Source organism: Manduca sexta, chromosome 26 (genome assembly GCF_014839805.1).
Source record: "Manduca sexta isolate Smith_Timp_Sample1 chromosome 26, JHU_Msex_v1.0, whole genome shotgun sequence".
NCBI lineage: Eukaryota > Metazoa > Arthropoda > Insecta > Lepidoptera > Sphingidae > Manduca > Manduca sexta.
In genome coordinates, this window is record NC_051140.1 from 8,870,253 (window position 1) to 8,883,576 (window position 13,324).

General features: G+C 36.9%; 1 protein-coding gene across 2 annotated transcripts in view; it reads left to right on the forward strand.

The window, feature by feature from the left end:
• LOC115445668 (sialin) overlaps positions 1–13,324 on the forward strand; it is a 42,960-nt gene that overhangs the window by 20,137 nt on the left and 9,499 nt on the right. For both annotated transcript variants that reach the window (XM_037443396.1, XM_030172032.2), the window contains exon 2: positions 12,880–13,060. In XM_037443396.1, coding sequence (XP_037299293.1) covers positions 12,880–13,060 — 181 coding nt within the window. The remainder of the gene's footprint in view (positions 1–12,879; positions 13,061–13,324) is intronic.

Sequence of the window (13,324 nt, forward strand, 5' to 3'; positions counted from 1 at the left end):
AGTTGTCTATGTATGTATTATATACTTTTGTTTTCTTTTTCTTCAGTGTTTAAACTTGCCACTTGAAGTAGATAATATTTATTGAACTGTGTACCACTAGAATAACAGGTAGGTTGGTAATATGCATATACTACAGACCTGGGGCTGATTGCGGTTACAATATTTCACAAATGGTTATGTACTTGTCTATTGTTCATGTATTATGTATATACTAAGTTATACTGATTACTTATGTTTAATTTTTAAATGTAGGTACTTAGATACTGTAACTGACTTTTCGGACAATTAACACCTCAGTCCCCCCCGCGACCATGAAGGCTGCAGTCTTTAAAATGCCGAGAGAAAATTATAATATAGAAAACCGCTATAAAATCCGTAAAATAGTATTATATCAATAATTTATACTATTTGTTGATTCCACCATTAAATATTTGGTTATCCAAAATAAACTCTATCTAGTTAAACATTCGTCTTGTTTTTCAGTATGAGATTTAGGAGGATGACTATCGCGATTTATGGCGTGTAGAACTTTTGTATTCATGTTGATGTTTCAGATCTGTGATGACGCATTGTTCCGTTAATCAGTAATATAAAAACTACTTGAACTAAAACGTAAACCGTAACAGATTAACCGTTAAACATTTACTGACAAATATCTGAACATATTTGTACCTAAAAATATAATAACATTTAGGGGTGAATTATCGGCAGTAAACTACCGGCAATGTAGTGAGTCGAATCCGGCGGCTAGGTTTGAAGGTGGCCCTCGAGAAGACCGAGGCCATTTGCTTTCATGGGCCTCGGAGAGGGCCGCCAGCCGGTGCCCACATCGTAGTGGAGGGGGTGCGGATTCCCATCGGCAAAAATATGAAATATCTGGGTTTAATCTTGAATAGCCGGTGGGCATTCCGCGCCCACTTTGAGAAGTTGAAGACAAAATTGTCCAGGGCGGCGGGCGCTCTTTCCAGCCTGCTGCCCAACCTGGAAGGTCCTGGTATCCCTTGCCGAAGGTTGTACCACGGGGTCGTGCGGTCCATGGCACTGTACGGCAGCCCGGTCTGGGCTGACGCCCTGGGGCGGCGTTCTGTCGCCCTCCTGCGGGGCCCGCAGCGGGTCGTTGCGCAGCGGGCCATACGGGCGTACCGCACGGTCTCGTACGAGGCGGCTTGTGTTTTGGCCGGATTCCTGCACTGGGATCTGGACGCCAAATCTCTCTCCGACACTTTTCACTGGAGGGAGGAGGCGTTCAGGAACGGGCAGCGTCCGGCCCCGAAGGAGGTGGAGGCCAAAAGGCCTCCTTACGGCGAGCCGCCGTGGAGGAGTGGCGTCTCAGGCTGGAGGCCCCCACAACGGGGCTTCGGGCCGTCGCGGCAGTGCGTCCTGTCTTTGCACAGTGGCTGGACAGGCGCCACGGCGCGGCGACATTTCGCCTGACACAGGTGCTCACCGGGCATGGGTGCTTCGGGGAGTACCTGTGTCAGATAGTAGGAACAGAGGAAAGCGCCGTGTGTCACCATTGTGACAACTGCCCGCGGGATACGGCCCAACATATGTTGGAGTCCTGTCCAGCCTGGGACGATGAGCGCAACGCTCTCTTTCAGTCGTCGGAGGAGACCTCTCGCTGCCGGCCGTGGTCGCTTCCATGGTCGGCAGCCCGGAGGCCTGGCGTGCGGTGGCCCACTTCTGCGAGGTGGTCCTCACGCAGAAGGAGAGTGCCGAGAGGGATCGGGAACGGGCCGATCCCTCCCGCCGTCAGAGGAGACGTAGGAGGCGCCGGGTGGACGACTGATCGGCGTCTCCCGCCCTGTGGAATGGGGGCGTTTGGAGAATTCCACCACGGTATCCCCTGCCTGTCGTAAGAGGCGACTAATAGGGGCCACGAAGGGGGTCGTCGGCGGGCAGCAGGGGGCTGCCCGCCCTAGTGCATTTCTGTGCATTTTTGCACATTTGTCGGTTGACCCCGGGATGGACGGCAGTGTGTAGTTGGCCTCACGCTGCCGTAGACGCCGAGGGCGTCCTTCGGTGCGCAGGGGCTTCTGAGCCGGCTTCTTTCTCCGCGAAAACAAAAAAAAAGGGGTGAATTATCAATCATGACCTAAAAAATATTCCTCGTATAAAATACAACATGAACAAATTAAAATTGTCTGTTTAATGAATAATATTTTTTTATTTGTCTGACTTTTGTATTTATTGGTATTTAGATTCAGTTGATGGATAACTTTATCTGATAATTAAAAATAAAATTCTTTAAACTTCTATCTTTTTGATATTAATTAACGTTAAATGAAAAAAGATTTAAGACTGAAAGTAAAGTAATTTTCTTTTAAAAAAACGTAGTCGATTTCCGAATATCAATCATAATAATTTCTAATTTTCCAGTTTTGTAATTTCAGAGATTAGAGAGACGGCACGACGTTCGCTATTATTATAAACGGTTTGCATATTAATTAAAGAAAGTTGAGAAAAATTATAGCAATTTTTTTATGTAATCAAATGTTAAATAATACTAAATCAAGCGAGTAGTTCTGACTTAATTAAGATAATTTGTAACATTTTTAATCACATTTATTTATTGGATATTATTTATTTCTTAACTTCACTGTGTATAGGTAAACTTTTTCTCCGTAGTTATCTAATGGTGGACTCTATCTGGCTTTCTCTTTCTATTAATTTTATCTGTGTTATTTAATTTTATGTGCAAAAACTTTAAAAGCTATACAAGCTATTTCCAAAAATCATCTCATCATGCTGAGTGACGCGGCATATCTGAAACCAAAAAATATAAATTTAATGTTTGATTCACTACAACCTAGATGTAACGTCGCGATCTAATTCGTTAGATACTTATTGTCTGTTTATGAGAAAATAATGAGCCAGTTCGACGCCACAGATTGTTTTGTCCTTAATTACCACAGTTCATAGCAAAAACTCAAACCGATGCGAATGTTTTATTGATCAGATTATAATGCCAATTCAAGACTAGAACATCAGCTAACAATTATTTATTATTACTGTATTGGACCGTTGATAAATTGAATAAAAGAAGCTGATCATATCCTAAGATTTGAAAGGTAATAATAGATAACAGACTAAAGGTAATTTCATCCACGAAGACGCGCCCCACAACGTTTTGAGCGGGGGTGTTGCGGGGTAAGGGGACTGATCCAAGCTTCAGCCTCGACGCTGTACATCGGCGTAAGTGCGCATTCATGCTGCTCATGCACATTGCAAGCGATTAAAGAAAGTAGTGGAGCGTCTTCGTGGATAAAATTATTTATAATATTCCTTTAATATCAGTCAATGCTCATTATTTCGTGATGCGACATGATAGTAGACCGCGTGCCTTATATCTGTTTAAAGATACACGTGTGGTATTGGACATATTTGGTTAAGCAAGCAATTGTTCTAAATCAGCCTTTCACTTTTACAATTTAATGGTGAAATCTACATTTTTGTGACTAAGATGTCTGGGTATTTGTTGATGCGACGACAAATGTGATAAGTGCCTAGCAGTTGTCTCGCTAACAATGTGTGAAGGAAAACCCACCTTCCTCGTTGATTGTACGACAATTAAATAATATAAACTATGACGACAGTCTGTTATTACGGTAATTAGAGCACATTATTTAATTACTTATATAATTATTAAACCTCTGTATAAAATTTTTAATATTGTAAAAAAAAAACTTGTACAAATGTAGCGAATAATAGAGCAATTCCCGGTGTATACAAAAGGGATTACATAGGGATACGGCATTTATTAAAAAAGCAAAAGTTCCTGCTCATCAATTCAAGACAGTAGCCAACTCTGAGCCACATTAACATTTTTACTCAGATGTTGCAGCTTGTTCGCATAACAACAGCAGTCAGAACTTTCACTTTCGTAGTAAATGTACCTGTCTGGGATATTTCGATAGCTCCTTAGTAAAAAAGTTAATAAATGAAGTATATCTTAATGGTTTGGTAGTAAACAGTACCTAGACAGCGGAACGCTAAATAAGTGAACATCGCTTTTTATTCAGATAAGATAGTTTACTTGGGAATTGGGATACATCGATTTAATCTTCGTTAATTTAAATCCAAGTTTTACTACGTTTTATAAATAAAACTTCGAAGACTAAAATAGTTTTCACAACTAAAGATTTTTATAGCAAAATAATTATTTTTTCTATATCAAATGCCAATACTGTTTCCGACAATATGTCCAGAATGTGTTCCGAAGAGAAAAATATGTTCCGAATAAAATGGCAAAATAAGAGTCTATTTTATTACGACACAAGTCAGCGCTAAGTGGATGTCATCTAAACCAGTTTGGTGTTACGTGACTATCAAATAAAGATATTATTGGTTTAAATTGTCTAAAGATATTATTGCTACTAAAATATCTAACACACGAGCCATAAGTCAAACCGGAAAACAATTCTACAATTTACATTTATTGATAAAATTTGCACCAGTCTAAGTATATTGTCAGCAGTTTTGCAGTGAAATATGTATTATCTTTAGAACCTTGATTCATTTTGATTTTTGAGTAAATTCTTCAAATTGGACCAATTACCTTAAGACAACTATAATTATTTTAAGATTGTTAACTCTTTCTTTTTTCGAGCATTGCTAATTATAAAAATGCTTTCATATTCTGAACTATAGCCATATAACTTTAAGATATGTGCATAGATTCATTCGTATTAGAATTCACGAAATTAAACTTAAGACATTATACCTACGCTAGACGAGACAGTATTAAAGGCGCAAACATCTGTCACTTGTCTGGTCCTCTTCGTGGAACAGCTGATTTCAGTCTTGTTTTCTTAGTTTATATTCTATCCGAATAAATTATTTAAACAGGGTTGAACAGATACGTCCAATTTAAATACGTTTTCATGCTTCTCAAATGATATGATACTAATTTGTTACGAAAAGTAGATATCAAGAGTGAAATATGTTTATAAAATAATAGCGATATGTCAAAAGTTGTGATTCGAAACTTGCGTATTATGTTTAGTAGATAGTTATTGAGAAACTTATTTTAAAGTCTAATATAAAATACTATGTAATTAAGCCGAAGCAACGCTTCTTAGATAAAAATAAACAAAATTGATCACTTAAGACGATAAATGGAACTCTAACCATTAATTTTGATTATTCAATAGTGAAAAACTACAAGATGTAAGACAATACTATAACAATAAACTAAACGGTTATTTATAATAATAGGTGTTGTAAATACAAAAAACTTTTATCTGATTAAGTACTTTAAATGGAATTGTATCAAATTTATGGATTAACGCTTAATGGCGTCCATTCATCTGACTACACGTTTTAGAGCCATTCCCAAGATAATACACAAAAGTAACTCTTAATTGTGTAGATATTATATATGATATCGGTTTGACTTATCTCAACAATACTGCTACTTTTATTTATTTATGATAACTTCAAGAGGCAGGTTTTAGAATACCTTAGCTACTGCATTTTTAACCTGGTTTACGTTTGTTAGCACGACAACGGTAGGCTTATGCAGACACACTGGACTTTTGGGTGAGGTAACCTCTACTAACGGGTAGCTAACCTCGGCTCAGGACGGAGAATCAGACAATAACGATTAGAGAGCTACTGCATTGTACAGAATTAAAGACTCTTTGTTATATACTGCCCTCTCATTAAAAGACCAGTATTCTCATATTTGATACAATGCTTATCCTTGTCTTGAAATTGGCAATATAAATAAATAACGTTTATCTAGCACTAAGGTTTTTCTTGTTGGAAATACATAATACATTTTATTAGGGGTTTTAAATCCGGCAATAATTCTAGTGGACGGCTACGACATTCAAAAAAGAATCGGGCCATCGAGATGTCACTCAGTTTACTGTTGTCGGTAGTAAAACAGGATTTTTTGTAGATCTTGACGGTGACACTTGATCAATAAAAAAGTTTTATTAATAAAGCAAGCGATTAAGTTTGATATTTTGCCGAATGATATAAAGATAGTGAAATTGACCCGAGATTTATGGGTTAAGATTTAGACGTGGCTTTTTATGGTCTAAACTATAACTAAATCAAAAACAATAACAAAAATATATATAAAAAATTTACTTACACATTCCTCTGCTCTGTCTAGTTATAAAGAAACAAAGAATGTGTCCTTTGTTGCTGTTTAAAAACTTGGAATGGTATGACTTGCCTATATACAGAATATGTACCGTTTTATTTCCGCATATCTCAGCGTGTTTTGCGTTACGTTACCTCGACTTATGTGCCCACCAGACATATTTTTCAGCTTCGACCATGAAAGGAGACGGTATACAATATTGTGTTTGTATTTTAATAAAAGGTATGCGTTCTTTATCTCGTAAAACCGATCTTGTGTAGATTTTACTGAATTGTCAAAATCTGTGGATCAGTTTCATTGACAGTAAGAATCTAAGTTACAAAGAGTTAAAGTTTGTGGTCTCACTTTTTATTGAAGACTGCAATGGCTTTACTGCACCAGAGTCCTGATTTTAAGTGAAGTGAAAACAAAAAGTCCATCGACAAATAAATACATCCCCAGAAAATCAGCACCGTTATGCCGGCCTGTCTAATTGCAAACACGCTCCGCATGAACAATCCCAAGCTGGAGAAAGGTAGCAAACTATTCCACTGCTTAATGACCCCGCGAGAGTATGACTTACTAAACCTTTTAATTAGAACCACGCTTCTGTGCTTCAGAAAGTTACCAAGCGTGGTTCTGCTAAGGGAGGATGAGGATGGGACAAGGGTAAATAATTCCTCAAAGCACTTACCGTGATATAGATATACGATGATAGAACATCCTGAGCGTATTGGCACCTCTTATGGCTTTTAGTGTAGTGTATACTCCATCCAACCATTTAACTTTTGACATATGTACGCGTATGTAAGGTATCGAAAACAAAATAATTGACTACTTTATGGACGCCATTTTTTAGTTACGTATAAAGTGCATGAAGATATAAGCTTTCAATCTGATTGAGGTTATCTGTGACAATGAATGGTAAAGTTCTGAATTTCAAAATAATTATTTTCGTATTTAATAAATTTATCTGAACTGAATATTTGTTATTGATCGGAATAATATATTCTTATCTATCATCAGATATTCTTTATTATCGAGCCATAAATAATAAAAGCGGATAAATTAAACATTTCATATGAGAGGAGTATGGTAGAGAATTATACTGATAAAGAAAATATGAGCTGTTTAAAACGTGTTTCATTATTTTCGTGATTATCGTAAGTCGATCATAACATTGTCTAAAATCGAAGTTAGTTTATGTGGAATGTTTAATAAAGATCATAGTATTAACTACTAATTGAGTAAATAACTAAAATTCTTCGTTGTAAAAATATACATTATAGGAAATGCATCAAGCTGGCTCTCTGCCCCTGTAACTGTAAAACAAAACAGATAAAAACATATTATCTCTAATATAATCTGAGTCTTTTCTGATTTGGGCGGGACCGTGAGACCCTGTGATACAGGCCAGTAAAAACATGTCCTTCAAATATAAATCGTTCAAATAAAACGTATAGCCGTTAAAAAGCCTTAAAATTGACAATTGGGTCACAACCCAATTGTGTCGTCGGCCGACACCATTTTCGGAATCTTACTGATTCGATTTCGTGATGTGGAATTAATTCCACTACAGGGACTTCGCGTAATGTCGTGGCCATGAAAAAAATCAAATTCGGAGGATTTTCTGAATGCTGTCCTATAGTTAATAATTAATTACTTTTAAACATTTAAAGAGTTATTTAAAATCGTAAGTGTCTTCCCATTCCTACATACCGCCTATAACTAAGATTTTATCATACTTCTGAAAATCTATTTAGCTGTCACTTGTCAGTCTCAGCCTGGGATTCCCAATAATTGTTGTTTAATGACAGTATCATTTGGAGATTTATTATTCGCTTGGAATAAAATTGCTAAATAATAGGCATAACGACATAAAGATATTTTTTCAGATATTTATAAGGTAGTAGATATTTATGTTGTGCATGATGCCACCTTTAAAATTTAATATGACGAAATTTTAAAGGCAGAAATATCCATGATTATTAATTATTTTTACGTTTTTCTTTCAACTGCGAGAACTAATCACTAACTAGACGTGAATTTAAATTCTTTACTTGCCAATACTTGTTTAGTTACCCAGATTAAAGCCGAAACAAAATGTATGAAAATGGACCTTGAGCTACCACCTTAAAACTTTTGCGGATAATGTGTTTCAACTTATTTCTTTTAATATTTATCTTAAATTAAACTCTTTCGTTTCCTAAATAATGTTTAAAAAATCTGCAATATTGAGTGTGCATTTACTGAAGTAAATTAAATATAGCGAGACATGACTGTTCTAGAACAAACTGAACCGAAATTATAAACAAATAGTTATAGTTGTTTAGAAATGTTTTGCCCTTGTACTGAATATAATAATCATGTTCGCTCTATTATAAAGTTTAAATGTTTTGTCTGATACTTACATTAATTTGTTGTATAAGAACCTACCGATAATATTTATTATTAAAATTAAGTGTAGTTATAATTATACATATCCTCTGATCTACCAAACTGAGACGAATAACTACCTACCTCCAATATCAAGTATATCTCGAAAAGCTCGAACATACCCCAATTAAAAAGTAAAAATTCAGTCATACGAAAATACTGAAGAATAAAGGAGAATGAACTATAATTAAATCATTTTAAATTACAAATTACGTTGAAACACCTTGGCTGTCACAAAAAGAGTGCTCGGCGGTCGGCGCGGACGTAACGGTCACCTGACCGACGCAATTCCATTTAAATTTTAGTGCTTTGTTATAAGATTATAAGTAAACGAAATGTGTTTTTCATTGTTATTGACTGTGCTAAATTTAAACTAACATTACATAGCGTAAAACGAATAAATTATGTTTAAAAGTTAGGTCAGCCCAATGATTTTTAATATAATTACAGGCAAATTATATGTATTACCTAAGTCCTACTGACTTAGGTAATACATATAATAAATATGCCTGTGGGCAATGGGCAATGTCGCAAATGGAACGATTGCATACCTACATCACCCGCAAATGACAAATATTAGCTGCCTTTTGTCGTACTGACAACAATATCAAAAACGTATGTTAAGGAACGTTTTTGTCGTTTGATTTGTAAGGGAATGGCATATTTATCTGGTGGTAGGATATATTTTATATCCGCCCGGGTAACGACCACCGTACACAGGGTGTCAAAACCCGTCATAGTATCTCACGTGTGCCGCGTTCGAGCATCAACCCGTGTATATCCGGTTCGAACAGGCTGCATAATTGTGTTGACTGCCGAGGGGTAATCATCTCACGTCAGTCGACAGTCTCTTGGACCCCACTCCACTTACCATCAGGTGCAGGTCACATTTGCCCATATAAAAAAAATACGTATCTATACTTTTGATTAATCATTGGGTCAATCGCTATTTGTTTATGCCGCCAAGGAGTAGTGTCCAACCACTGTTGTGTCTCGCTTTGACATTATAGGTACCTAGTATCACTGGACGTCATAATGTCAGGGCATTTTCAGTCTCATGAGACTTAAATATCTATCTATGCACTGCCACGTAGTTTTATAATTTAAAGGTCGGTTTGTTTTGCTAGTTTATGGACGATCGCGATGCTTATCATTAGACGAGTTGGTTGCTCGTCTCGTCATTCAAATTTATATAATTCGCAATATCACCTATATAGACGCAACCTTGATTTTATAATGCCAATTTAAATTATTTAATAACATTAACGCCTTCACGGGTGCATGCCCGTCATGATGCAATAAATTTAATTCTTATTTATTTATGTAGAAAGGAAAATAAATTTATATTTAGATATAAGAATCATATACCTCTGCAATATAATTATAGCTATGTTCCATGTTAAGGGGCTTGTTTTTCCGTACTTAGCCCGTAGTAGGTCAGGCCGTTGTGCGTGGGATGCCGACTATGGGTCTAGCCAGCCCAACTCCTTCCAGAAGCGCAGGATCTTCCTGGTTCCTCCACAGGTTTCTCGCAGTTCATCTCCAAACGGGTAAGCTGAGGTTCAGCTGGTGCACCCACTTTTCGCCGTGCGTGTTCTGTCCCATGATATGATAGGATGCAAACCTATCGAACAGATTTCCCCCGGTGTAGACTGCGGGTTCCGATACACAAAAAAAGAAAGCCTATTGCCATATCAGGTACAAATTCCAAACTGCGGACTAAGATAGGTACCTAATAATCCGGACTAGATAAGTAAATAAACGCAATATCACTCTTTCCGACCCGGGAATCGAACCCGAAATCTCATCACTATACTTTTCAAATAATTAATTTATATAACCTATGCTTCTCTAACTCAGAACTGTAGCTACTTTGTGTGCTATACTGGAATTAATGTTGCGGCTGTCACGTCCGTAGGTATTACAAATATTGCGTTTCACAATGTAACTACACAAGTTCTGGAATTGCTTGTAAGGACAAGGGCCTCTGTTGCGATAGAGTTATTGCCTGCCTCCGGGATAAAAAGTAGCCTATAGCACTCAGGAGAAATGTAGCTCTCTATTAGAGAAAATATATCAAAATATTTTTAGTAGTTCCTGAGATTATCGCGTTCAAACAAATAGCTTTATAATTTTAATATAGATAAAATAGAAATTACAGTTATATCATGTAATACATAAGTATTACCAAAAAAGTTAATTAAAATATACGGAAATAATGTCGCACGCGTTTCTATGTTACAAGAACGAACAAAGCGACCTTTAGTGCGCACTTTCGCTTTTAAGTTTTACCTCAACCCTGTTTTGCGTGTGGCCCGCGGAATGTTAATAGCTTCGATGTATCGATCGTGTGATCGTCTAACAAAGACTTCTTGTTTAACGCCGCTTTTAATAAACCATTCCGATCGCAATTTCGATCCGTCGTAAAAATGGACCAATCAGAACAAAGATTTTTTTACATGCTTATAAATGACGTATTTTGATTGGTTGATTAATGGGATCCGATTGAAGGTTAAGATGGAATCGTTATTTGAAAACGGCCGATTAACAATTAACTGTAAGAAGTGTGGCTTATGGGACTTGTGGGTAATTAAAACACTGATGCGGGCTAAAACTAAATAAATTACACTGTGTAAATTAAGTATTAATAACAAATAATTGATTGTTATGCGTGCACGCTAAAGTGACCCCACTGCATCTGATGTTAAGTGGAATGGGGTCCAGTAGAATGTCGACTAACAAGATATGATTACTCCTAGGCAATCAACACAATTATGCCGGCCTGTTAGAACTGGACATGCAGAGGCTGATCCCGGAACGCGAGACACTTACATTGGCCAGTATGGCCGGTTTTAACATATTGTGTACGGTGGTCGTTATCCGATATATAATATATCCTAGCAAGTACCACCAGGAAATTCACTTATAATGCAAACTCGGAATGAATGGGCAGTGACCACGCTAGGAATTTACCTACAACTTTTTTAATCTTTAGTCTCCGCGATTTTAGAGCTCGTTAAATCATCGAACCCCACGTGTTGCCAAATGACTGTAATTTCTAATTCAAGCCGTGTACTCTGCGCCTGGCGAAAAAATCTGACCTAAGTGAAAAAACATTCTGAATTCCTTCTAAAACCAAAACGGAACAATACATATTTAATTTTAAGCTAAATATAGAATTCGTAAAAACTTGGATTTCGTACTGTACAAACAAGATTATTGTGCTAGAGAAACCTCCAAAACATACTCAAAAAATTATACACATAAATTGTAATAGAATTAAAGGTCACTAGCATTGTCAGTTTCCTGTCGTGTTCATTGCGGCTAATAAGCTTGTTTTTAAATGGCAAAACAAGACTAAATGTTCGTAAGTACTTGTTTGTTCAGAAGTTGTGGCTTTATCTTTTAAGCAGTTAAATAGACGCAAGATAACAGCTTATTTGTACTATGGAGTTGTGAAAGGCGATTAAAATATTGTTGACGCACGTCCAGATTAAGAGAATGTATTTTTTCTTTTCTATTATTTAAGAATGCAGGCAATGGACGTAGAATGCCCTTATTAGAACGAGCTCTGTTCATAATATTAAGTTGTGTGCTTCAAAATACTGTTAATAATTAGCATTCTGTGCGAATTCGGTATTTTTACATAACCAATTAACCAATTTTATGTTTAAAATTATTATTATAAAACAAACATGAAGGTCAGTAACAAAGTAAAAATATTTAAGAAATTTGAGTACCTAGGTATCCAAATTTTGCCTTTCTGAATGACAAAACTATTGCGCACGCATTAAGCCTATGCAAAAAAAAAACAACAAGGATTTTTTTGTATTGAATATATAATTTTCTCGGAATTAAAGAACATTGATATCACTTTGTATCCGACCCGACCTGACACTAGTCTCTACTTTACGATTGCCAGCCGTTACGCAAACTTTATACAGTTTTGAAATTTAAAGTTTGGGGACCGTCAGAAGCAATCTGACGGAAATGACACATGACCTTTAGCCTTTGATTCTTTATAATTTTGTGTTGGGAATATGTAAGATAGATTATTCTAGTCGCTTCGCCTGTTTTTTTGAAAACGGTAACCTTATTAACTGTAGTTTAAAGTCGACAGTCACAGAGGAAATTTAAAATGAGAGCTTATCAATTTTTTTTATACCCTTGTGCGTAGATGCTCTACCTTTTGTAATAAAAATCGTCGACGACATAACGTTTACAAACCACCATCACCCCAAGAGAGAGAGAGAGAGAGAGAACAGACCACTCTTGCCGCAACAGTCTTGTGTATAAACCCTAACATTGTTTAATACGGAATACACCACAATAACTGATTTACTTCACAGGGAGCCATCCAAAGACCATCAGATGACATGGCGTTTCTGGCAGCGGCGGCGGCTCGTGGTGGCACTCCTCGCCTTCTTCGGGTTTTTCAACGTATACGCGCTCCGAGTGAACCTGTCGGTTGCAGTGGTCGCCATGACGGAGCCTATGGAGACTAAACTGGACAACGGCACTGTTGTATTTGTGAGTAATCTTATCTTACCCTTTTTACTAATATTAGAAATGCTATTTGAACGACGAAGAAATGAATGCATATAGATAAACGACGTCCTGAATTAACGTATAAGCTACATTTATCCTGACAATTTGTTCACGTGGGAAAAATAACATTTTTTAAATCCGATTTTTGAGATAGATAGCTCTAGTGTCGTAGAGATAGTGGTGCAGATCGCTACAGTGATATGTCTTCATACAGGGAAGGCTTTAACGCTGGCGCAACCGCAAACA